The sequence below is a fragment of the Lepidochelys kempii genome, chromosome 6 (assembly GCF_965140285.1).
Source record: "Lepidochelys kempii isolate rLepKem1 chromosome 6, rLepKem1.hap1, whole genome shotgun sequence".
NCBI lineage: Eukaryota > Metazoa > Chordata > Testudines > Cheloniidae > Lepidochelys > Lepidochelys kempii.
In genome coordinates this window covers 71,797,289-71,821,941 of record NC_136385.1, presented here as the reverse complement: position 1 = coordinate 71,821,941, position 24,653 = coordinate 71,797,289, and the positions used below count along the sequence as shown (strand labels likewise).

At 45.8% G+C, this 24,653-nt stretch overlaps 1 protein-coding gene across 2 annotated transcripts in view; it reads left to right on the top strand.

Moving 5' to 3' along the window:
* Positions 1-24,653, top strand: part of TYRO3 (TYRO3 protein tyrosine kinase) — a 56,322-nt gene that overhangs the window by 20,073 nt on the left and 11,596 nt on the right. For both annotated transcript variants that reach the window (XR_012159454.1, XM_073348698.1), the window contains exons 6-15: positions 693-808; positions 3,419-3,596; positions 4,606-4,748; positions 6,550-6,694; positions 17,106-17,235; positions 17,463-17,563; positions 19,038-19,133; positions 21,600-21,680; positions 23,388-23,480; positions 24,312-24,433. Coding sequence is in view for 1 of the 2 variants with exons in the window: in XM_073348698.1 (XP_073204799.1) it covers positions 693-808; positions 3,419-3,596; positions 4,606-4,748; positions 6,550-6,694; positions 17,106-17,235; positions 17,463-17,563; positions 19,038-19,133; positions 21,600-21,680; positions 23,388-23,480; positions 24,312-24,433 (1,205 nt within the window). In the remaining variant the exon portion in view is untranslated. The remainder of the gene's footprint in view (positions 1-692; positions 809-3,418; positions 3,597-4,605; positions 4,749-6,549; positions 6,695-17,105; positions 17,236-17,462; positions 17,564-19,037; positions 19,134-21,599; positions 21,681-23,387; positions 23,481-24,311; positions 24,434-24,653) is intronic.

Genomic DNA, 24,653 nt, shown 5'->3' with positions numbered 1-24,653 from the left:
AAAAAGGGTGCTTTGTGGGCTAGTAACCATAACCCTGGGACTACCAACTCAAGTTCCATTTGAAAATGTTTGAGAGAAAAGTCTGGAACAACCGCCATGTGTTTGCATATATCTTCAATAACCAAACAGTGAATAAGTTCCCTGTTAAGCAGGAATTAGAATAGCGTGAGCAATTCCATCTGGCAGCTCTCAGGGGCCATCTCCAAAGGCCTGACTTCAGTGGGCTCAAGATCAGGGGCAGTGGATGGCTAGGACTAGAGGGGGCTCAGCTGTCCCAAATCTATTATCTGAGCCATCGTGCACACCTGCCCAGACCGGCAGGCAAAGCCCCATGGCTGGTGGTGCCACAGCCAGGAAGAAAGCGGAGTGGGGCATCGCAGGGGGAGGGCATCATAGCGGGAGGGCCCCAGTTGTGCACAGATGGGTGCATCAAGTGACGCTGTGGTGGGCTCCTCTGGATCTGTGAGCAGTGAGAGCCAATGGGCCAGACCAGGGAGCTGGGCTCAGCCCCATGGGAAAGCAGCTGCTGCTGCAGGGTGAGTGTGGGGCAGGCTCAGCAACCCCAAAGAATATTTTCAACCACTGCCTGTGCTCAAGTCCCAAATCCCCAGACTGTACCCTCTGCCTATTTCCATGTGACCTTCGGTTCAGTTCTGTGTATACCTAAAGAGTTTCCTTGTTTTTTTCCGTAGCCATGCCTCTCCCCCCTTTCAATGTGACCGTAACCCGAGTCACCAGCAGCAATGCCAGCGTGATGTGGGTCCCAGGATTTGATGGCCGCTCTCCCCTTCATTCTTGCACTGTTCAGGTATGGCCCTCGGGACTCTTCCCTGGCCTACATGCACAATGGGATCCCTCTGATTGGTCCGGATCTTGGCACCGAAACAGATGGCCTGATTTTCAGAGGGTGCTGAGCTCCTGTCGCTCCAGCTGAAGACCGTGGAAATTGTGGGCGCTCAGCACCTCTGACAATCAGCCCACTTACATATGTGCCTAGCTTTAGGCATCCACGTTTGCAACATTTGGCCCTGGTGTTACTTGGAAGCTGAGCCACACGTTTGGTGCCAGAGTGCCAAGCGGAGAGAGATAATCAATCCTACAACAACCCAGGCCAGTCAAACCAGGCTCATTCCCTCCGCTTGTGCATCTCTCAGGTATGAATATTGGGCAGTGTTCACACAGCCCCCTTTGACTCCCCTCCCCGTCACAGCTCAATGTGAGCTTCCCTGGAATCCCTTTGTGATGCTGAGACACTTTCATTGGAAGGAGGGGATTAGAAGCACAGATGTAAACCTGGAGCACAAATGCAGCATATGCTAACCTGCTTTCTCTCCTGTCCCCTTTGGGGAGGAGCAAGGAAATAGGAGAGTCCATGCTCTGATGCTTATTCCCTTTCATAAATAAAATAAACCATCATTGCAGAGACATTTCTTTTTACCCCGCAGCAGAAATGATGCCTGGATGTAAGTAGCTTTCTGTGTCTCTGGTAGTATTTTGTTGTTGCTGCTGCTACTGTTGTTTGCAGCTCAAAATGAATTTCTTCCTATGCTTTAAGAAAAGGAGTACTTGTGGCACCTTAGAGACTAACCAATTTACTTGAGCATGAGCTTTCGTGAGCTACAGCTCACTTCATCAGATGATGAAGTGAGCTGTAGCTCACGAAAGCTCATGCTCAAGTAAATTGGTTAGTCTCTAAGGTGCCACAAGTACTCCTTTTCTTTTTGCGAATACAGACTAACACGGCTGTTCCTCTGAAACCTGTTCCTATGCTTTGCAAGGCTGAGTTAGCCCCAGTTGGTACAGTCCATTCTTCCTGGTATGCATGCTCATCAGCCTCGCCAATGCTAATCTTTCTGGGGTTTGAGCTCCTCCTCTCCGCTTTGAAGCGGGGAGAGAAGCAGAAAGGGAGCAGAATCAAAACAGCTCAGATTCCATCCACTCACCAGGCTTTAGCATTTCTTAAGCCTCCCAGCCCTTTCTGTGCCCCTGTTTGTATCTCCGATCCGGTGGGCAATAATATTCCCTTTACAGGAAATCGTTAGACCAAGGGAGCTGGGATTCCCGCAGTGCCGCAGTGGTTTTGGCACTGGCAATCTCATGTTTCATTTTCCCTCCCTCCTCACTCCGCAGCTCTGATTCTGTGAGAGCCGTTGACCCACATTTTCCATGTGAAAATGCATGCCTCTGGCTCCCCGTGAATGAATGATTGTCCTCCTGCTAGGAGGGTGCAGAAAGGGGGACGCATCGGCTCTGGTTCTTGGGCACCTTGGATACACTATGGGTCAGTGCACCCTTGGAGCTTCTCAGAGAAAAGGCTAAAATAGTGCCACTTTTCCTCACTTCAATGCAAGAGGTATTTCAGAGGGCGGGGGTGGGAAACGAATGCAGCCTCTCTGACTCTCCAGAAGCATAAGCAGAATGACAGAATTTAAACGTGAAAGTCTGATAGCTCCCACCCAGCTCCGGATGACATTGACTGGCAACAGGAACAACAAGTCAGCCTATTATGTACTGTACACAGCCTAAGCGTCAATATTATTAGCAAAATAAATTAATGGATCAAAATGGGGCAGGGGACTGTTACATTCGTAGTGGAGATAAAGTTAGCAAAGATGTTTCCCCTTTGTCAAGACTCCTGGGCTCGATCCCCAGCTTCGCTGCTGACTCATGGCACGTGCGTTTCAGTAAGATGTGCTGAGTTGGAGCTGCCCGGTGGAGTCCGACTATTCTCAGGCCATCAGGGAGTGCTAGGGTTGAACCTGTCTGCCTATAAAAGGGACACAGTGAGAGCAAATGGGACCCAAAATTCAGGTCTGGTAAAACTTCAGTTTTAGAGAAACTAAGCCCTGTAGAAATAATGCCAAGATTCTTTTTCTTTTTAATTCCCGTCGAAAGCTTTTTGGTTTTGAAAGAAAAATGCTTTTTCTGCAGCATTTGCAACCCAAAGGCTGTAGCATTGTGCTAATGCAAGAGACCCCGAAAGTGACATTGATTAGAAACTGACAATGAACAAGAGGGGAGCTGACTGGTCTGTTTTTCTTTGTCTAAGCTTAGAGAAATGCAAAAAGTCAACAAGCAGCGTCAGTAGCATAAAGTAAATTTTGATTTTAAAAATGCCTTTCACTTTTAATAATCCAATTGTGATTTGTAATGCAGGTGAGGAAACATTTTTAAATGTGGGGCCAGAGCATCAGGTACTTGCATTGAAGTCAATGGAGGGGATGGCCCATGATTTTTAATTTGACAGCATCCCTTTAAATATGGTATTATACTGCTCATTCAGCATTTGTTGGTACTTGGTCCTGAACTGGTTCAGAAATTAGCCATTTGCATGAAACAAATGCCCCATTGTACAGCATGGTCTTGTCGGTCACTCTGCTTATCCTAATATATCTGCTTGCTTTTCCTCGTGAAACAGGTTGCTGAGTTACCCGAAAATCACGAAGGCTCTACAGAAATTGTCCCCGTCCCTCCTTTTACCTGTGGTTTACCAGGATTAAAGCACTCCAGCAATTACAGTGTGCGGGTTCAGTGCACTAATGAGATGGGCACCTCCCCTTTCACAGACTGGGTTTATTTTCAGACCCTGGAGATAGGTAAGTAGATGTCAGACAGAGGCTGGAAAAGTTAAAAGAAGTGTTACTATATAACGAGTCTGTTCTGTTGGGGGGGGGGAAGCTTGGGACAAACCATTTATAAATTTCATTGAACTCCTCATGGAGTCAGAAAGACAAGGAACCTATAGGTCATCAGTTTGAGAATCCACTCTGAAGTCTCCTAAAGTTCTGCTCCAATTATTTGTCTTACTGTGTGTGATGCTATTGTCAAAAACTGATAGCAAACAGGATTTTTTTGGGAGGTGGTTCCATATTTATTCTCACCCACTAGTTTCCAGATCATATTTGCAAGTTTATAAGTCAAATGTGAAAGCTACAAACCCCACTTAGGATCTTAAAATAAAATCAGTAAACCGGGCCAAAGGTGTGTCTGGTGACTCATCAATGGTGTAACTTCATGGAGTCACACCAGGGATGAACTTGGCCCATTCATTCCGCTTCTTACATCATCCCCAGTAATAAAAATTCTGCAGTTGGAAGATGGCTGGCAACACTGATGGGCGAGACAGAATGGAAACTAACTCACCCCCTCTCCCCATAGCTGTATTAGCTGGGCAGGCCTAGCAGGCTTAACGGCTTTCTTGTGGAGCTCCCTTTGTGCTGGTGGACGATACGTTGAGAACCTGAAGCCAGGGTGCAGGCACAGGGCTAGTGTTTGCACGTCCCTGTGCCCGGGTGGATCTCTGAGAGCCATGTGGCCCTTGAGAGTAGGGGGGTGGTAGAGATCTGCAGGGGATGGGGGCTAACCCCGTGCTTCTTCTGTAGGAGTGAGGAGGTGGGGGCAAACCCCAGACTGCCCAAGGGAAGAATTGAAAGCAAATGTAGGGAAAGGAACCTTGCAGAGATTTTTATTTTTCTCCCCGTACTCTCTCCTTTGAGTTTTCCCCTGAGAGCGGGTGATCTGAGCCTTTTGGTGACTCTCGCGCCTTGGGGGACAGGAGTTCTTGTTCTGCAGTGCAATTGACTGGGTACGACCCTTTGTCTCCAGCTCCAGGCAGCACTCCACAAAACATCCACGTCATCCAGATAGACACTAGCCTGGTTCTGGAGTGGGAAGGAGTGGCTCCGGACACGCTGAAAGAAAATCTACTGGGATACAGGCTAGAGTGGAGTCAGGATAACGTCACGCAGGTAACATATCCAGAAATCAATCCTGGGGAGGTTGACGGTGACTCCTTCAGGACAGAGTTATGGAAAGTTCAAATTGAGTCTTCTAGACCACACTGCGTCTCCTATGCGCTGTTGACTTTGGACTGGATCCTCAGCTGGTGTAAATCAGCATTGCTCCCTTGGTTTCAGTGGAGCTACTCTGATTTACACCAGCTGAGAATTCTGCATTCTCCTGTTCATATCAATTAAATACCATCAGTAAATCTGTGAACATAGTCACTTGAAATTAGTGGGAGTTCTGGGTGTTCAAAATCTGCAACATCGGGGCGGGGTGTGTGTTTGTGTGTAAACCACACACAGTGGCTGCATTGCAAGGCAAGCAGTCCCTTGGATTGATCACTTATATGTAAGATTAACTGTGCTCAGCTATCACAGTGATTGATGGGTGCAGGGCGTTGGAGAATCAGGTCCTGAAGCATTTGAAAATGGAAAGTGGTGTATAAGTGCAAAGTGTTATTACAGTGTGCATATTTCCACATTTCCTTGGGCCCCCACTATGTCCACTTTGCACCCCAGAGCTTTTCTACCGGGACAGCTGGGGATTCGTATCACCCTCTACAAACCCCCCGTTTTCCCGCACCCCCAAACAGCATGTGTCAATGCATGGCTGAATGCACTGTGCACTAGTGATCCCCAGCGGCATAACTACCTCTAGATGGCCAGAGTAAGTTAGCGCAGACCTGAGCTCTGATGCGCATTAAGGCCCAAACCAGTTCCCAGCTGCTCCCTGCATCAGAGACGGGTGAAGGAAAACCACCCCCCTTGCCCTCTTAAGGTCCTGCACCAAGCAGTTTGGCCAGTGTGTTGGATCTGGGCCTTCTGTCTCCTGTGGCTTGTTTGTTTTTCAAATGCCAGTGATACAGTAGTATTAACAACTGCAAATTATGTGAAAGGGGGTTAAAATCCTTTATTTCATTCAGTGATTAAGGGAGTTTAAAAGGGCACTGCCAAGGGTCTGGCCCCTAAGTTTGAACATCAATACTTACTTTTCCCTGATACCTGCTTTTGACATTTATGTGATTCTTTATGGTGGTTTCCCACTTCCATACAAATGCTTTGCCAGTGACCCCGTAACGATGAGCAAGCCTGCAATAACAGACTGGGGGGGGGGGGGGAATTACACATGCACCAATTTCACACCAGTACAGGCCCACTGACTTTGGTGGAATTCCTCCTGAATTATATTGGTGGGAGAGGAAAATCAGGCCCATATTGGTAGCCAAAAAGTTTCAAGGCTCTATTGTAAGTGATGCACGTAAAAAGGATCTTAAAAATTATAGCAAATACCTTGGCCATGTTTTCTTCAGTGAAACTTGGCTACGAATGCTGGATGGTGATTGGAATTTGGCAACACGTTAAAACAAACAGAATTTATTTTTCTGATTAAACTGGCAGTGGCTTTGCAGCGTGTTACAGCAGCTTTATGTCTTTGAAGCAGGAGGAACTGTGTATTCGAAAAGGACAAAAGAATATATTTCTGTAGCTATTTTCAGCCAAAGACCTCAAAGCATTCATTAATTAAGCCTCACAATGATCTTATGAGCTAGAAAGATATTAGTGTTAGCCATTTTAGAGATGGGGAAGCTAAAACACAGAGGAGATGAAGCCTAAGGTAACACAGCCAGTCAGTGACAGAAACAGGAGGCAAATCCAGAAGTCCTGACTCCAGGCCTTGCTCTAGCCTCTGGACACAATGATCTATTTTAATAATAATAAAAAAAGCACAGTTTCCCCCGATTCCTTTGTTCTTGTCTGCTTTCAGGGGGAAATGACAGTACAAGAGACTAAAGCCAATCTTACGACATGGAATCCCCACAAAGACCTTATAATCAGAGTGTGCTTGCTGAACTCAGCTGGCTGTGGACCCTGGAGTGACACCTTATTGGTTGCAGCCCAGGAGGTCGTAGGTGAGTAGCAGGATGATTTTAGTTTATTTTTGCTATGGCAATGCTCTCTCATAAGTTGGGAAACAGTGATTGCTGCTGGTCCCACTGTATCTTGCTGGCCTGGTGCCTTTCAGTGCACACAACTGACCAAGCAGCATGGCTACATACGCAGTACATTTCATTGAACAAAACAGAATTTAAATAACCTTTAAAGTTCTGGCATGCGCAAAACAAGTCCCACGTGCTGCTGTCTTCTTTAGCTGATGCCGCAGTGGGTAGCGCATGGAAGAGGGAGGGAGATATAATTCAAGAGATAAAGGCCAGGGCCTGATTCTTTTCTTGCTTAGGCAGTGTCCACACACATTTGCCTTGATTTAGTGAAACCAGTGCAGTCCCCCATGTGGAGTCTCTTCTCTTGGTTTAGTTTAAAGCAAAATCATTCAGGTTTAATCCAAGTCCCCACACAGCTTTTTGCACTGGCATAACTAAATCAGTTTAAAATCACATCTTATATTAAACTGGAGCAACCATGCATGTAGACACATCCTTATACAGGAGTAAATCTGGGGTTATTTCACTGGAGTCAGTGGGTCAGGTCTACAGCTAGTATACATCAGCATGTCAATGGAATGGAGTGATGCCAATTTATACCAGCTGAGGACATGGCACTGTGGAGTTACAATGGTGCAAGTGAGAGGAGGCTCGGGCACAGTGAGCCTGACATAGGAATGATCGTGCTGGGTCAGACCAACAGTCCATCTCGCCCAGTCTCCTGTCGTCCAACAGTTTCCAATGCCAGGTGCGTCAAAGGGAATGAACAAAACAAGGCAATTTCGAGAGATCCATCCCCTGTTGCCCAGTTCCAGGTTCTGGCAGCCAGAGGTTTAGGGACATTCAGAGTATGAGGTCGTGTCTCTGACCATATTGGCTAATAATAATTGATGGACCTGTCCTCTCCATTTCCTTTCATCATGTGTGATCCTCTACTCCTAGGCAAAGGCCCTCAATCTGAATGCAGGGGAGAATCTAGCCCAGTGAGTGCAAAAGGGCTGCAAAACCCTGAAGCTGTGATATGGAAGCACTTTTCCCCTGTGTTGCACTTGGCATAAATGATTTTGGATGTGCAGGACAGTAGGCAATCAAGCCCTATCTCATCTTTGTGAATTTTTTTTTTACCGCGTTTGCTTTGAATGTGGTAGTTTTTACTGACCGTTAGCCCCCATATGCTGTTTCAGTGTCACTTTTTATAGTTCATTTCCTGCATTAAAAATCAACTCTTGGATGGGTCTCATTTAAAAATATATAATGAATTGTGTGGCTCTGGCGGTCATGAAAGTGACAGACTAATAACTTTGGGGCAAATCCTGAATTCCAGGAGAAATCCTACCTCTCCCATCCCTTGTTCCATACTGATTCGGATGACAGATGGACCTCCATACCCGATGATATTATTATTATTATTATTATTATTATTTTATTTGCAAATCAGAATTGGGGCCCCATTGATTTTCAATGAGATTTAGGCTCCTAAATGTCTTCACTTTTGAAAGTGGGACTTAGCCATCTAAATCACTTAGGCCTTGCAATGTGACTGAGCAAAGCCCCAAAAATACCTTTCAATATCTGGACCTTACAGTCTAAATAGACCAGACAGACAAAGGTCAGGAGGAAAGGATGTGGCATGTATACAGGTGATCGGGATTTCTATTCTATTTTATATAAGTTCTTAGATTGCGCTCCTGACCATAGCATCTGAGCTCCTTCTAGTCATGCATTAAGTAACATGACTAACATCTGTCATGAGTTGTTTGCCCTCTCATTCTCTCCACTGGGGGAGAAATGTGTTCAGTGGAGCATCTTATCTTGGTAGGATTTGGGGGAGGGAGTGTTTTGTTTTTTAAATATCCATGTTGCAATGTATTTATAATAGAGAAGACAAGGTCAAAGAAATGCAACTTGCACTTAGTTCTTGGGGGAGTTCATTCCACAGCCCTGAGGTGGCCCCCAAGAAAGTTCTGTCTCCTACATAGAGGAGCTTTACCCTTGTTATTGAGAGTTCTGTTGGGTCAGAGAAGTGAAATTGTCAACCACAGTCTTCATCCCAGAACTTCAGGTGGTCTTTCAGATATATGGGCCCAAACCATGGAGCTCCTTGAAAATAAGGATCAAGACCTTGAACTGGATTCGAAATTCTGTGGGAAGCCAGTATGGAGAATGGAGGACAAGTCTGATGTGCTTGCAGAAGCCTGTGTTGCTGAGGAGACGCGCTGCAACCTTCTGTGCTAGTTGGAGTTTCCTAAATGCTGAAGGCTTGTGCCCAAGTATATCAGATAGCTGTAGTTCAGCTGAGAGGTGATGAAGGTGTGAATAATTGAGGCCAGGTCATGGTTCACCAGGATGTCATAGAGTCTCCGAGCCAACTGGAGAACACAGAAAGTGTTATGCACAGATGCTGCTATGTGAGAGCTTAGCATCTGTGAGGAATCCAAGATGACTCCTAAACTACAGACTAAACTGGCCAATTTTGTGTAGCCTCCACTGTGGATGCAAACTTTTCAAAGCACTTTCCTCTTCTGACCAGCATCACCTGTTTCTTGCTCAGGTTCTGCTTCAACCAGCTGTTCTTCATCCATGAGCTGATCTCATCCAAGCACTGGTCCACTTTGGCAGTAGCAGTGTGGTTGTATGTGGTAAAGGATAGGTAGAGATGTGGTAAAGGATAGGTAGAGCTGTGTGTCATCTGCATATTGCTGCCATTTGAGTCTGTATCATCTGAACGGTTCACCTAATGGCTGCATGCAGATGGTGAAAAGAAGCAGAGAAGAGAATTGATCGTTGTGAGATTCCAAGGATTCCACAAGTGATGGAAGTGCAGTTTTCCATCACTACTCTTTGGATATCAGAGTAACAGCCGTGTTAGTCTGTGTTTGCAAAAAGAAAAGGAGTACTTGTGGCACCTTAGAGACACCTTAGACAAATAAACAACAAATAAATAAATAAATAGACAAATAAGTTGGTTAGTCTCTAAGGTGCCACAAGTACTCTTTTTACTCTTTAGGTATGTCCCTCCATTTTGTACATTACTTTGGATCCCTGCCAACTCTCTCATGCAAGACAGCACAATCTTATTGTTAAAATCATTGAATGCTGCAGAGGGATCCAGGAGAATGAGAATGGATATCTGCTTCTATCCACTGACAGGAGGAAATCATCCATTAGTGCCACTAAAGTGGTTTCAGTTCCATGTCTTCGCATGAATCCAGATTTTGCCAGGTCTGTGACATTAGCTCCAGATAGAGGAGCTTGTAGTTGGCTTTTGGACGAAGGATGAAAGCAGTGCTGCCAGGGATGATGGGTGGCACGTGTCCTGTTAGCACTGTGTTTATTTTTTCCATTTGGTTTACGGTTTGTTTTGTTTTGTTTTAATGACATACCCTGGTGTGAGCTGGGGAACGGGTAAGGGAGGGGTTAATAAGGGCCTGGGTGTGGGAAAAGGAAGGGCAATACGTAGGGCAGAGACTGTCACTGTGGTGGAGGGGGGAGATGAAGAAAACAGCCAATCAGAAGGGAAGAAAAATGTCCAGCATCAGGATGTGAGGCGGTGGGGAGAGCCTTTCTGAAGGTTCCAAAAGCTTCAGAATTGCTGTTGCTGCTCCCAGCTCCTGCTGGGGAGAGGAGGCTCTTTGCTCCCGAGGGGCTAACTTCACTTGGGGTTTCTTTCTCCCCCAGCCCATGTGACTAAGATTTGAGGGAGAAGCATGAGCCCTGGCGCCCTGGGTGAGAGGGGGGACCGGGGGAGGGGGGGAGTGGTGGGGAGAGCCCAGCTAGGTTTTACCAACCACTACCCTCTCTGTTGCTGCTAATGATGCGTTCGATGATTAAGCCAGCCACATAGCCCTCTAAAGCCCCATGCTTGCAGTGAGATCAGCAATGGCGGTCATCTGTGCCACGCAGCGTTCGTGACGGGATTGGCGCCTATGCCTTCAACAGAGGGCTTAGGTGGGACTGAAGGGCTGGCTCCCTGCACAGGGTGAGCGGTACCTTCAGCCAGGCAGCGTTCCCTGCGTGTCTTTCCCAGGGCAGCCACAATGAGAAAATCACCTTCAAGAACTGGAAAATGTGACTGGAAAATCACTGAAACTGGCAGGGGCCTCCGGGGCAAGTGTTGTGCTTGAAGCTGCGTTTAGCTCATTCTCGTTATCTGACTAGATTTCCAGGGGATGGTGTCCCTTTAAATCGGAATAAGATCACCGTGAAAATTTGTTTTTGTCTCAAAAATTGCTTTTTTAAAAAAAAAAAAAAAATCTCTGGACTGATGCTTGTTGTGGCCAAGAGTTGGCCCATGACCAAGGGCCCAAAAGCAGGGAAATAGGGTTATTTATAGAAATGCTGACAGGCCCTAAACTATAGAACTGCAGAACTGATGTCATTTTGTTCCAGGACTGTGCCTGAGAGAAAAGAAAAGTGGCTGACTTTCCAAAAATAGCTAGCTGGCACTGGATACACTTTGCGGGGGTGCTCTGTGTGCAAAATGCCAAGAGTGGGTCATTAACATCTCCCTGGGCTGTAGTAGGGGTGGCTAAGCTTATAAAAACTTTAAATCATGTCATACTGCAGAGTGCCAGTTGGAGCTCTGCTTTCTACCCATAGGAATTTCTTACTCAGATAGAAAAGGAGGACTTGGGGCACCTTAGAGACTAACCAATTTATTTGAGCATGAGCTTTCATGAGCTACAGCTCACTTCATTGGATGCATACTGTGGAAAGTGTAGAAGATCTTTTATACACACAAAGCATAAAAAAATACCTCCCCCCACCCCACTCTCCTGCTGGTAATAGCTTATCTAAAGTGATTACTCTCCTTACAATGTGTATGATAATCAAGTTGGGCCATTTCCAGCACAAATCCAGGTTTTCTCACCCCCTCCCCACCCCCCCGCCCCACACACAAACCCACTCTCCTGCTGGTAATAGCTTGTCTAAAGTGACCACTCTCCTTACAATGTGTATGATAATCACTGCATTTAGCCGTATGGAATGGAAATCTATCAACTGCATGAAAAAACTTGTACAGATACAGACAGACATCATCTTCCTTTCCAAATGCAAACAGATGGCCATCGTACCAAAAGGACTGAAGGTAAAAAATCCATTACAATCTACATACCACACAGACTATGCTGACAGCTTGTGCCACACGCTCTCAAAGAAACTGCGGAATCACCTGATCAACATCCTCTACAGCAAACAGGGAAAGATTAAGAATGAGCTCTCAAAAATGGATACTCTCATAAAAAACCAACCTTCCACACAAACTTCCTCGTGGCTGGACTTTACTAAAACTAGACAAGCCATTTACAACACACACTTTGCTTCTCTACAAAAGAAAAAGGACACTAAACTTTCTAAACTACTACATGCCACAAGGGGCCACAGCAATGGTTCCCTCAACCCACCCAGCAATATTGTTAACCTATCCAACTATACTCTCAGGACAGCTGCTTCTGCTGGGCTATCTCGGGGCCTCTCCTTCTGCCCCTCCACCCCCACGAACATGATACAGTTCTGTGGTGACCTAGAATCCTATTTTCGACGTCTCCAACTCAAGGAATATTTCCAACATACCTCTGAACAACATACTAATCCACAGAGACCTCCCTACCAACACTACAAAAAGAAGGATTCTAGGTGGACTCCTCCTGAAGGTCGAAACAGCAGACTGGACTTCTACATAGAGTGCTTCCGCCGACGTGCGCAGGCTGAAATTGTGGAAAAGCAGCATCACTTGCCCCATAACCTCAGCCGTGCGGAACACAATGCCATCCACAGCCTCAGAAACAACTCTGACATCATAATCAAAAAGGCTGACAAAGGAGGTGCTGTTGTTATCATGAATAGGTTGGAATATGAACAAGAGGCTGCTAGGCAGCTCTCCAACACCACTTTCTACAAGCCATTACCCTCTGATCTCACTGAGAGTTACCAAAAGAAACAAGCATTTGCTCAAGAAACTACCTGAAAAAACACAAGATCAAATCCGCACAGACACACCCCTGGAACCCCGACCTGGGATATTCTGTCTACTACCCAAGATCCATAAACCTGGAAATCCTGGACGCCCCATCATCTCAGGCATTGGCACCCTGACAGCAGGATTGTCTGGCTATGTAGACTCCCTCCTCAGGCCCTACGCTACCAGCACTCCCAGCTACCTTCGAGACACCACTGACTTTCTGAGGAAACTACAATCCATCGGTGATCTTCCTGGTAACACCATCCTGGCCACTATGGATGTAGAAGCCCTCTACACCAACATTCCACACAAAGATGGACTACAAGCCGTCAAGAACACTATCCCCGATAATGTCACGGCTAACCTGGTGGCTGAACTTTGTGACTTTGTCCTCACCCATAACTATTTTACATTTGGGGACAATGTATACCTTCAGATCAGCGGCACTGCTATGGGTACCCACATGGCCCCACAGTATGCCAACATTTTTATGGCTGACTTAGAACAACGCTTCCTCAGCTCTTGTCCCCTAATGCCCCTACTCTACTTGCACTATATTGATAACATCTTCATCATCTGGACCCATGGAAAAGAAGCCCTTGAGGAATTCCACCATGATTTCAACAATTTCCATCCCACATCAACCTCAGCCTGGTCCAGTCCACACAAGAGATCCACTTCCTGGACACTACAGTGCTAATAAATGATGGTCACATAATCACCACCCTATACCGGAAACCTACTGACCGCTATTCCTACCTACATGCCTCCAGCTTTCACCCTGACCACACTACACGATCCATCGTCTACAGCCAAGCTCTGCGATACAACCGCATTTGCTCCAACCCCTCAGACAGAGACAAACACCTACAAGATCTCTATCAAGCATTCTTACAACTACAATACCCACCTGCGGAAGTGAAGAAATAGATTGATAGAGCCAGAAGAGTTCCCAGAAGTCACCTACTACAGGACAGGCCTAACAAAGAAAATAACAGAACGCCACTAGCCATCACCTTCAGCCCCCAACTAAGACCCCTCCAACGCATTATTAAGGATCTACAACCTATCCTGAAGGATGACCCAACACTCTCACAAATCCTGGGAGACAGGCCAGTCCTTGCCTACAGACAGCCCCCCAACCTGAAGCAAATACTCACCAGCAACCACATACCACACAACAGAACCACTAACCCAGGAACCTATCCTTGCAACAAAGCCCGTTGCCAACTGTGCCCACATATCTATTCAGGGGACACCATCACAGGGCCTAATAACATCAGCCACACTATCAGAGGCTCGTTCACCTGCACATCCACCAATGTGATATATGCCATCATGTGCCAGCAATGCCCCTCTGCCATGTACATTGGTCAAACTGGACAGTCTCTATGTAAAAGAATAAATGGACACAAATCAGATGTCAAGAATTATAACATTCATAAATCAGTCGGAGAACACTTCAATCTCTCTGGTCACGCGATTACAGACATGAAAGTTGCAATTCTTCAACAAAAAAACTTCAAATCCCGACTCCAGCGAGAAACTGTTGAATTGGAATTAGTTCGGAAACTGGATACAATTAACTTAGGTTACCTTGCATAATGACTTAGCCACTCCCAGTCTCTATTCAAGCCTATTTCCTCTTGTTTTTTCCTAACCCCCCCCCCCCCAGACGTTCTTGTTAAACCCTGGATTTGTGTTGGAAATGGCCCACCTTGATTATCATACACATTGTAAGGAGAGTGGGCACTTTAGATAAGCTATTGCCAGCAGGAGAGTGGGGTGGGGGGAGGTATTTTTTCATGCTTTGTGTGTATAAAAGATCTTCTACACTTTCCACAGTATGCATCCGATGAAGTGAGCTGTAGCTCAAGAAAGCTTATGCTCAAATAAATTGGTTAGTCTCTAAGGTGCCACAAGTACTCCTTTTCTTTTTGCGAATACAGACTAACACGGCTGTTACTCTGAAACCTGCAATTACTCAGATAGAACCACCTGGCACAAATATTACAGGGACATGGGCAGAATGGTCTAATCGGTTTTCTATCTCTAATGTTTATGACCATGTACTCAGGGGGACCCTTAGTTCTTGGGGTGAAAGAACTGCAAAGCTAATAAAAAACAGTGCTCTCATAACACCAGAATGCTCCTCGGTGCTCATGTAAGCAAATATATGATTCTGCCTCATGCAGCACTGTCAATAAGATACCTTCCACAGACAGAGACATGGGGTGGAGTGTGAGGAGCAGACACAATCCGTGCCAGCCAATATTAGGGAGGAGGAATCAGGGCAGCCAGCTTCAGCAGTGTTACTGAGCATGCTCAGTCCGTGTGCACATGCTCAGTCCAAGCCAAGCAACAAATCTGGGGGGACATGACACCTCTGGTGAGGAGGCAACTCTTGCTGTCTTTACTCGGGCTGCAATGCTTCCCTCTAGTTTAACAGGAAGAAGGGATGTAACTGGGAACATCTGGAGTGGGATCCTATAGCTCTAGGACACGCGCTTCCCTTTCCTCCAACCTTATGGATAAATTGTGCAATTGACACTCCTTGGTTCAGGAGGGGTCAGAGCTAAGGGGATGGTCACTCTGCAGCACTGACCCCTTCTGTCGTGCACAGAGGTCAGACAGGGGTGGTACATGGTGATTCGCCATTCTAATATGTCTCTGCTGGTCCTAGAAGTTTCTTTAGAATTTAGATTCCCCCCCTCCAAAAAAAAAGGAAGTTTCTAGCCTTTCTGGTTTTGAAGGAGACTTTCTGCATGTGACCCAAAGTGATATCTTCAAACAGACTGAAACAATAGCTTTGAGAGAGGTGTGAACTGTCCTCCTTTGTCTCAATGTGGCGTTATCATTAGATTCCAGAATGGGCTAAAGGTGACTAAGAAGATGTGAGTGCTGATAAATGGACACCAAATCTCATTTACACCGGTGCAACTAAAGCTCTGATAGCTTTTACACAAGCATAGGGGTATTAGCCTCCATTTCCTGGATTTATTCCAGCTCAGGAGTTTACACTGTCTCCTTACATTTCCCCAACTTGTTACATTAATTATTCTTTGCTCCATAAAAAATTCCACACCAGGGTTATACAATTCAACTGATACAGAAGGCCCAGAAATGCCTTCATCAGACAAGGCTCCACCAGCTATAAGAATGCCGGACTCCCTTCCGCCGGCACCCATCAGAGCAGATAGGACCCATGGAGAGAGGTTCCTCCTGTTCTCAGCCCATTGGACTGCTACTTTTTCCAACCAGTGGTGACTGGAGTAGTCAGCAAGAATTCCATAGAATTCCAGAGACCCCTCACAGATCATTCCCCTCAGCCTCCCTCTCCCAGAACCTCATAAAGCAACAGTCAGATGATGGAGTTTATCAAGCCAGTGCCAAGGCTGGAGAGATGCCCAGAGACCTGTTCCACATTCTTCTCCCATCCCCAAATAGTTGGGAAGCATTAAGGTTACTCTGGATTTGAAGAACTGGAATAAATTAGTAAAAATATCACAATTCCAGTTGAGACAGCAATGGGTATTTAGAGACCATATATCAGCACTCATATCTTGTTGCTGAAGTCGCTCCATACATTTCCTGATCAGGCAGGTTCTAAGGTTCTCCTGTGCCTAGGGACATTTGCAATGTAGGGCCTATCCTTTGGCCTCACCCCTTCCCCAAGTATATTCACAAAGATATTTGCTCTGGAGGCAGCTCTCAATCAGAAAGGGGTTCATATCCATCCTTTTCTGGACAGCACACAGCAAAGAGCACTGTCAAAACAGAAGCTAGAACCAATGTTATGATTAGTTTCCTCCAAGAATGGACTCATGGTGGACTTTCAAAAAGTCATCTTACTGAGTTTCACTTACAAAGAACATCAGAGTCACAATTAATGCCAAGCTCCTCTACTGTCTTTCAGAAGGCCATCAAGCCTGTGAGGTATGCTTGGCATCATGTATAGATAACTTGGCCTGTACAAGACTACTCACTTCAGAGAGAAAACAGAATGAAACCAGTACACGAGCCCACCCTTGTTAAGTAACCTCTTGTCTTAAGAATCCACCCCAATACATACTGAATGAAATTATGATCTCATTTACAATAAGGTAATCTGGAACAACTCCATTTACTTAATTGCCACGGGTGTAACTAAGAATAGAGTCCACCCACATGATACAGGTCTGCTCCACCTTTGATAGAAGTTCATCTCAGTTAAGCAACCAGGTTTTAGATGATCAGTTGAGTAGTTGCTTAAGCCAAGTCTCAGTGTTGATAAGATTCCCCAAGGCACACAGAGTACAGCAAGATTGTTCTATTAACTTGTAGGGGAAAAATATCTTGGTGAGGTGGATTAATTCAGCTTTTGTTTGTCAAGCATAGATGGTCTCCTACTTTCTAACCAGTGTCTTATCTTCCACCTAGATGGCCAGAGACAACCGCCCTATGGGACATCCTGGGTCCCTGTGGCTTTGGGCATTCTCACTGCCCTGGTTACAGCTGTTGCCCTGGCACTCATTCTCCTTCGAAAAAGAAGAAAAGAAACTCGGTTTGGGTAAGATAGATTCTTTTCATGGTTATGGGTGCTGGAGACGGTGGTCTTCAGCTCCCTCTCCGCTGGGTTTTTCATTCACTGTTTTTTATAATGAAGACTTGTGGCAGATTGAACATTTCTGCTCCATGTTTGGAGCCATTGCATTGTCTGATAGATTTGGATGGAGATATCCCTATAGCAAGGAATGGCCTGTTCATTGTAATTTTGTGCTTCTTTTTGCCTCCTAGACATGTCTTTGGCACTGTGATCGGCAGGGGAGAGCCAGTGGTCCATTTCAGAGCAGCCAGGTCTTTCAACAGGGAAGGCCCAGAGCAGATTGAGGCAACATGTAGGTAAAATGGTCTGAGTGACTCTTTCCAACAAGTCCCATTCACATGTATATCTTGGTCTCGCTCACCTTTCCCTGAAACTCACTCTTTAGGATGAAAAACTGGGATTAACGCAAATGAGGTTCCAGACGTAGTGTGAGCAGGTGCTGAGCATGTTTCCCTATACAGTTCTCATAGCTATTTAAATGCTAAACCTTTGTCTAATCCAGCTCTGGGAAAAGGCTGTCAATAGGGATGGACTGTCTTGTGGACAAATGTCCACAAGAGTCTGGGTTGAGGCCACTGTGTTGTATTTGAAACAAAGTCTACAGAGGTGAAAGGCTAGTGTGTTAGCCTACTTAGTTACCTAGCTTCTAGCATTTGATTTTACACTAAGAGAACATCTTTTGGTCGCTATCATTCCATACAACAGTGCAAAGCTCAATGGGTCTGATTCGCCACTCCATTGCACCAGTGTTACACTGGTGTGACTCCATTGAATTCAATGTCAGTGGTGTAATGGAGATCAGTCAGTCCTAATAATAATAATAGAACAGTCTGTAGCATTAAAAATATGGTACAAACATGAACTAATTAATCAGTATGTGGCAAGGAAGAAATATTAGGCTGCTGTTTACAGATGAGGAGCTGAGTCACAGTTAAGTGGTTTGTGCAAGAGTGAGATCCAGGATTAGAAATTCCATTTTCCAGTTCTGTGTTCCACCCTCTAGACTAGATTCTGCAAAGGGGTGATTCCTTGGACTAGTGCTGCATTGCTGGACTGGGATGGTTGCAACACATTCCTTTGAGTCTGTTCCTCTGGGGTCAGAAATTGCTCTATTGCCCTAGTGCCCATCATGTATTGTGTATTATCTTATCCATCCTCATCAGGCATAGGGAGACTTGTACTGTGTGTAATAACAGCTAAGGGCCAGATCCTCAACCATTGTAAACTGGTGCAGCTCCACAGACTCAGTGGAGATATGCTGATTTACACCAGCTGAGGTCCCAAACACCCTCTGGGAAACTAATGCAAGTCTGTAGCTCACGAAAGCTTATGCTCAAATAAATTGGTTAGTCTCTAAGGTGCCACAAGTACTCCTTTTCTTTTTGCGAATACAGACTAACACGGCTCCTACTCTGAAACCTGTCATAATGCAAGTCTGGCTCCTCAGTGTTATTTACTGTACTCTTGTATCCCACTTGCTTTTGGGGTTACCAAGAGCAGTGTTCTCATAGGATTTCCATCACTGCCTCTTTGGCACTGAAAGAGCAATTTTCACATGCCTGAAAGTTATTGGCTTCTTCTCTTGCATGAAGCTCAAGGATGTGGGAGGAGCTCTCCCTTTTCCCAGGTCACCAACATATAATGTGGGAGTAGGACTGAAGGGCTGGATTATGGGAGCGTGCTGGAGGGCTGGACTCACTGGATGTTCTCATAGAACCTTTTGTCATGCATCCCTCTTTTGATCCCTCCTCCTTTCATTTTTCCAGTGGACAGCATAGGGATCAGTGATGAGCTGAAGACCAAACTCAAGGATGTTCTAATCCAGGAGCAGCAGTTCACTCTGGGAAGGATGCTAGGCAAGGGTGAGTCTGTACCAAAACTTGAACAAGACCTAATACACTCTGATTAATGCCCCATCTATTTCAACCATCACCAAGTCAGGGGAAGTGGTTACAACCCATTTGTCCCTTGATCCTGCTGAACATGGTTAAATGTTGTCGTTTTAGATGGGCACTAACCATCTCCTGGGTTAAAACAATTCAAGGCTTTGGCTTGATTATGGGGATGTGATTAGGCCACATCTGCACTACAGCTGTTAAGTGTTTTTTAATCAGGTCACGAGACTAAGTTTATAGCTATCGTACACATAAGGTTTTACACAGTACTCGTGGTCCACTGGTATGCAAACTTCCCGGGTGTTTTAAGCTAAGGCAGATTTGCTCAACTTTCAGCCATCCCTTCAACTTACAAATGTATACAATGCACCTAAATGGTATGGAAGGAGTTCTATAAAAATTGTATCCCAATAGGCTTTAGAAACTTAAATGAAATAAGGCAGCACAGAGACTATGAGGCACTTTACAAAAAAACAAAACAAAACCCAAGACCAAAAAAAATATATGGATCCAGATTGAAATGTTCTCTGTCTGGGGCGATTTGGGTTTAAAGCATTATAGGGGTAAGTCTGCAGCTGGATCTGAATTTGACCAGAATTTGAGAGTGTTCAGCTCTAGCATTTGAGTTCAGGTTAATCAGTAGAAAAACGTAAAGCATTTAATCAAAAGGCCAGCAATAATCCAAAGGGAAACTGAAGTCAGGCGGCATAGGCAATGTAAAAGGGAGTTGGTTTTCGTTTTGACATAAACAACAGGTTTCTAAGATTAGCTTTAATGCAATTCCCTTCAATCCTGCTCCAGTGAGACTGTTCTGCCCCCCCCCACCCACCCACCTCCCCAGCCTCCAAAAAATGTGCTTCTGAAAGTCAGTTTCATGGTAGGAGGATGATCTTCCTGCAGAAAAAAAGGGCTCAGATCTTGATGCTGCTAGGCAATAGAACTTGGGTGTGGAGGCAACATGTGCCTGCCCCTTGTGTCTGGATTTCATTGACAGGTACAGAGGATCATTCCACTGTTGACCCATCTGGCCAGATCCTCAGCTCACACTCTGGTGCTCCTGGGCTGCTTCCATGGTACAAATGAGCAGGAAAGTTGCCCTAACAAGGCACTTGGGCATTCCCTTAGTCTGAGAAAATTCCTAGATGGCATAGGCCTGGTGCCTCCAGTTCTGCACTATCTTCTCCAGGCCCCCAACCCCAATTCTCAGCACAGGGGTGTTGTGGGAGTAGGAGAAGGCATGGGTGCAGTGGGTGGAGTGCCTTGTGCTCTGATGATCCCTGGCTGTGTAACAGCCATTGGTTGCCCTTAGGGACAGCATAAAGGTGGCTTTCAACTGTCTTTTACCCCCCAACTTCTCCCACTTTGGGTCCTGTGACCTGATCTTTTGTGCATTGTGATTGTGGAATGACCACATATAGCACTGAGCATGGCACTGGAGAAAAGCTAGCAGAAAGAAGCTAACTTCTATCAGGTCCTTTCACTTGTGGCGTAGATGCCAGAACCACCTTGCTCCACTTTCTCACTCTTGCTCTAGTGCTGCTTACTTGGCAGCATTCTGATCTGAAACAATATACTTCAAACTAAGTGCATTCGTCTACAAGATAAGCGATTATGAAATCGTGTGGATTTAGCAGCTGGAACTTATCCCATCAGGCAAATCAAAGCTACACTGAAACTAATGCAAACTGATACATTATATTTGTTTTAAATCTGTGTTATGGTTTAAAACCACTTCAGGCCAAAACAACTTTAACATGGTATAGCCAGCCATGCTTTGTCTACACCGGGGCCTTGTTTTCACTGGAGAAATTTACTGGGGCAAACACCCCCTTAATTGATTGAGGAGTGTTTCCTGTCCACACACAAGTGCTTGAATAGATTGTCAGGCCAGCTATAGTCAGTGGATGTTAATCCCTGAATTTGCAGAGATAAGGCCCGATTGTGTCTTGGCTGATTGATGAATCCCACTGGCACCGTCATTTGGCTGTCATCTCTGACAGCTGTCACCTTGGAGAGCTTCCTCAGATGAAAACTTCCTTAGTTCTCCAGCTGAGAGACCCCAGCCAAGCCTGATTCAGCCATGCCCCTCGCAATATCCCCTTTCCAGACATACGCCTCAGCTGTGATCCATGGCCCTCCCTCCAGCTCTGCACGTCCTCAGTCAGCAAAGGATTGCCAGTTGAAACTGTCCCCTACCTAGCATACCTCCATCACGGTATTTCCTGTCCCTTGGTCATGCTGCCCCGGCCTCCCACGCACGCATATGCTCATGGGCTGCTGAATGGGGCTGCTGTAGGAGAAATGGAGCTGGTAACCATACTCCTTATAGCTCTTCAGCTCCCAGCTTCTGCCTCCGTGATCCCTGGAGTAAACGTGATGTGAATCATCTGCGCTAGCGTTGTCTCCTTACTGCCTGCTCTGGTTATTCCACAGGCGAATTTGGGTCGGTTAGAGAGGCGCTACTGAAGCTGGAGGATGGCTCTTTCCAGAAGGTTGCAGTAAAGATGTTGAAAGGTGGGTGAAAGCAGGGCTACTTGAAACACTTCCAATAAAATCACTTGGAAAGATTACATTTAGGCTTGGAAGGGTTCGATTTTGCTCAGTAAATGTCTATCAACATAGATTTCCCCGTACATGCTCCCGCTGAGCCACCTCGCTTGTTTGCTGATCCCTTTCCCCTTCATCTCTGTCCATTTCTTCTTTAAAAAAATATACACTCTTCAGGGCAGGGACGATGCCTCCTTATGGTTTATACAGCACCTAGCACATCCTGGGCACCACAAGAAGCAAATAGTAAATATTATTACTATTAAGTTCAGAGAATGCCACTCAATTCCTTGATTCTGCACCATACTAAGTCCTATGGCATGAACAATTCTGTCAAGTCTACTTGGCCCTACACAGGTAGCAATGAAGGGCCAAATCCATCCAAATATATCCTGAAGTAAATGGATGAAAGTCTCTGGGCCAAATTCAGTGGTGAAGTAAATAGTAACGTAAGTTATGTGTTGGGTGTAAGTGACAATATAGCAGAACGCCCATTGATTTGGCATTCAGTGGATGTACAAAACAAGCCTAACTTCCATGTTGACTGGGAAGTGGGGTTGTAGCTGGAAAAGCAACTACCAGATAAAGCAGATAAAATAAAGCAGGACATTTTCTCACATACACACACTCACACACTAACCTGCGCCACTCCATCCCTGTCACTCCTGGAGCCAAAGTCAGACGTGGTGTAAATGGGTGCAGCTGCCATTGGCTGAAACAGAAGTTATGCTTGCTTATTCTTGGAGCTGAGTTTGGTCCCCACTGAGCACAAGACTGTAAACTACACTCCCTTTTCATTTATTTAATACCAGATTAGTGCAAGTTACACTGTTTTGCCATTTACAAGCATTTTTCTGACCAGTTTGTAAACCTCTGGCTCTGAATCTGATTTCCCAGCAGGTCTTAAGAACTCCCACCAAATTCAGCAGTGACATAAAGGAAGGGAAAATGACATGCTGCACTGAACCCTTAGCTCACTTCACAATCTGGAATAACAGCAGAAAAATCTAGGAAGCTGCTCCAGATTTATACTGTTGTTATCAGATCAGAAACTGGTCAATGAGTAACTTTCATGCCCTTTAATGTCACTGCTGAATTTGGTCCAAGATCTCCAAGGCTGCTGGTGCCAAAGAAATCATCACTCCTGCAAAATAAAAGAAGCAATACTGCTAAGAGATATAAAAGCATTGATCTTTTGTGCCACCAAGGTCATGTATTAAATAGTCTCCCCCATTTTGGACTGGGATTCCAGACTATCTAGTTGGTTGGCAACATCTTTAATCTCTTCTGCCAGGCTATCACCTCCCCCCACACATTATAATTCAGTTCCTTTTAGCTAATTAATTCCCATGTCTTTAAGCCCCACTCATGATTTCTGTGACTTCCAATGAAAGCTGTTGCTGAGAAAAGAGCTGCTAATCGACAGGTTTTTGCTCTGCCAAGAATGAAGTCACCAGATGTCCCTGATGTATGCTTGAGGCTCTCTCCCTGTTCCAACTTCTGTTCTCCCCCTACGTCCCAGGAGAATGTGGCAGGCTAGGCTTTGTTGTGAAATGTTATCTAATTGTGCGTCTGAGACAATGTGTTATGCCTCACAAAGCAAGCTTCTGATAATCATGTCTCTTAATGCTCCTCTGAGTCACTGAGGAAAAATCTCGTGCTTCTGTCTTTCAGCGGATATCTTCACCTCAAGCGACATTGAAGAATTCTTGCGAGAGGCTGCCTGCATGAAGGAGTTTGACCACCCACATGTTACTAAATTGATCGGTGAGCCAGAAGCAGAGTTCTATAGCACAATGTAGTTCCTCCTGCCTTGTCGGATCCCAAACTGCTTCATAAACTATACACATAAATGTATACAGACTGTGCAACAGCACTGAGCTGCAGCCACCTTCTGGAGTGGTGGGCAGCCGTGTTCCACTGGCCCTCCCCATTGTGTGGGATGTGGGTGTTGCTCCTTTCCAGGCCTATCGGGAATTGAAGTGTGTGTAATTATAGATGTGTGTGCATGCACGCATATATTTTTAATGCAGCTGTAATTGATTTCTCTTAAACCATTTCTCCGTTCTTCCTTGGCTTTTGGAAATGCATTCGGCAACGTTAGCCACAGATGGCCTGGCTGAGAAATGGCTGGTGAAAGGGATATGTTGGATGGGTCAGTGGAAAAAATAGGGGAAAAAATAAACCTTTGTTATCCATCAGATTAGAAACTCCTAAACAGTGAGAAAGAAGACAGCAGGACATTTCCTGCCTTGCTCTAAGGCATTGTGGGGCAATGCAAGCAAAACTCCGAGTGCTCTGTGGTGCAGGTCACCACCCCCTTTGGAGGGATCCTAGGAACTATAGGGCCCAGGCCTGAAGGAGCTGAGTGCCTCCTGAGTTGTGTTGAGCACCTGCAATTCCCCCTGAGGTAGGTGTCTCTGCACCTCATAGGGTCAGGCCCTGAGAGGGAGGGTGGCACATGGAATTCAACCCTCCAGAAATGTGAGTGACCGTGTTGCCCCCAGACTGTTAAGAAGAGGGAGAGGCAAGTGGAACGCCCTGCTCAGGATGGATCTGTTTGCAAACTGCTCTTTGCTGTGTGCTCTCTCACCCCAGGAGTCAGTTTGCGGAGTCGCCCTAAGGGTCGGCTCCCAATTCCCATGGTCATCCTACCCTTTATGAAGCACGGAGACCTCCATGCTTTTCTGCTGATGTCCCGGATTGGAGAAAACCCCTTTGTAAGTCTTTCTCTTTGTACAGTTCCTCTCAGGGAGGGGGAGGGGGCGTGCTGGGAAGATCACATTCACACTGGTGCAGGTTTTTATCTCTCAAAGGTACTTGCAAGGGGCTAGAAGGTTTTGATCTCACTGGAGACTCCAGGCTCACAAGGTTCTGAAATGACTTTACTTTGTCGTGCTTGCATTGAGGACAAGCTGCCTCTCCACTGCCCCCAGTGCG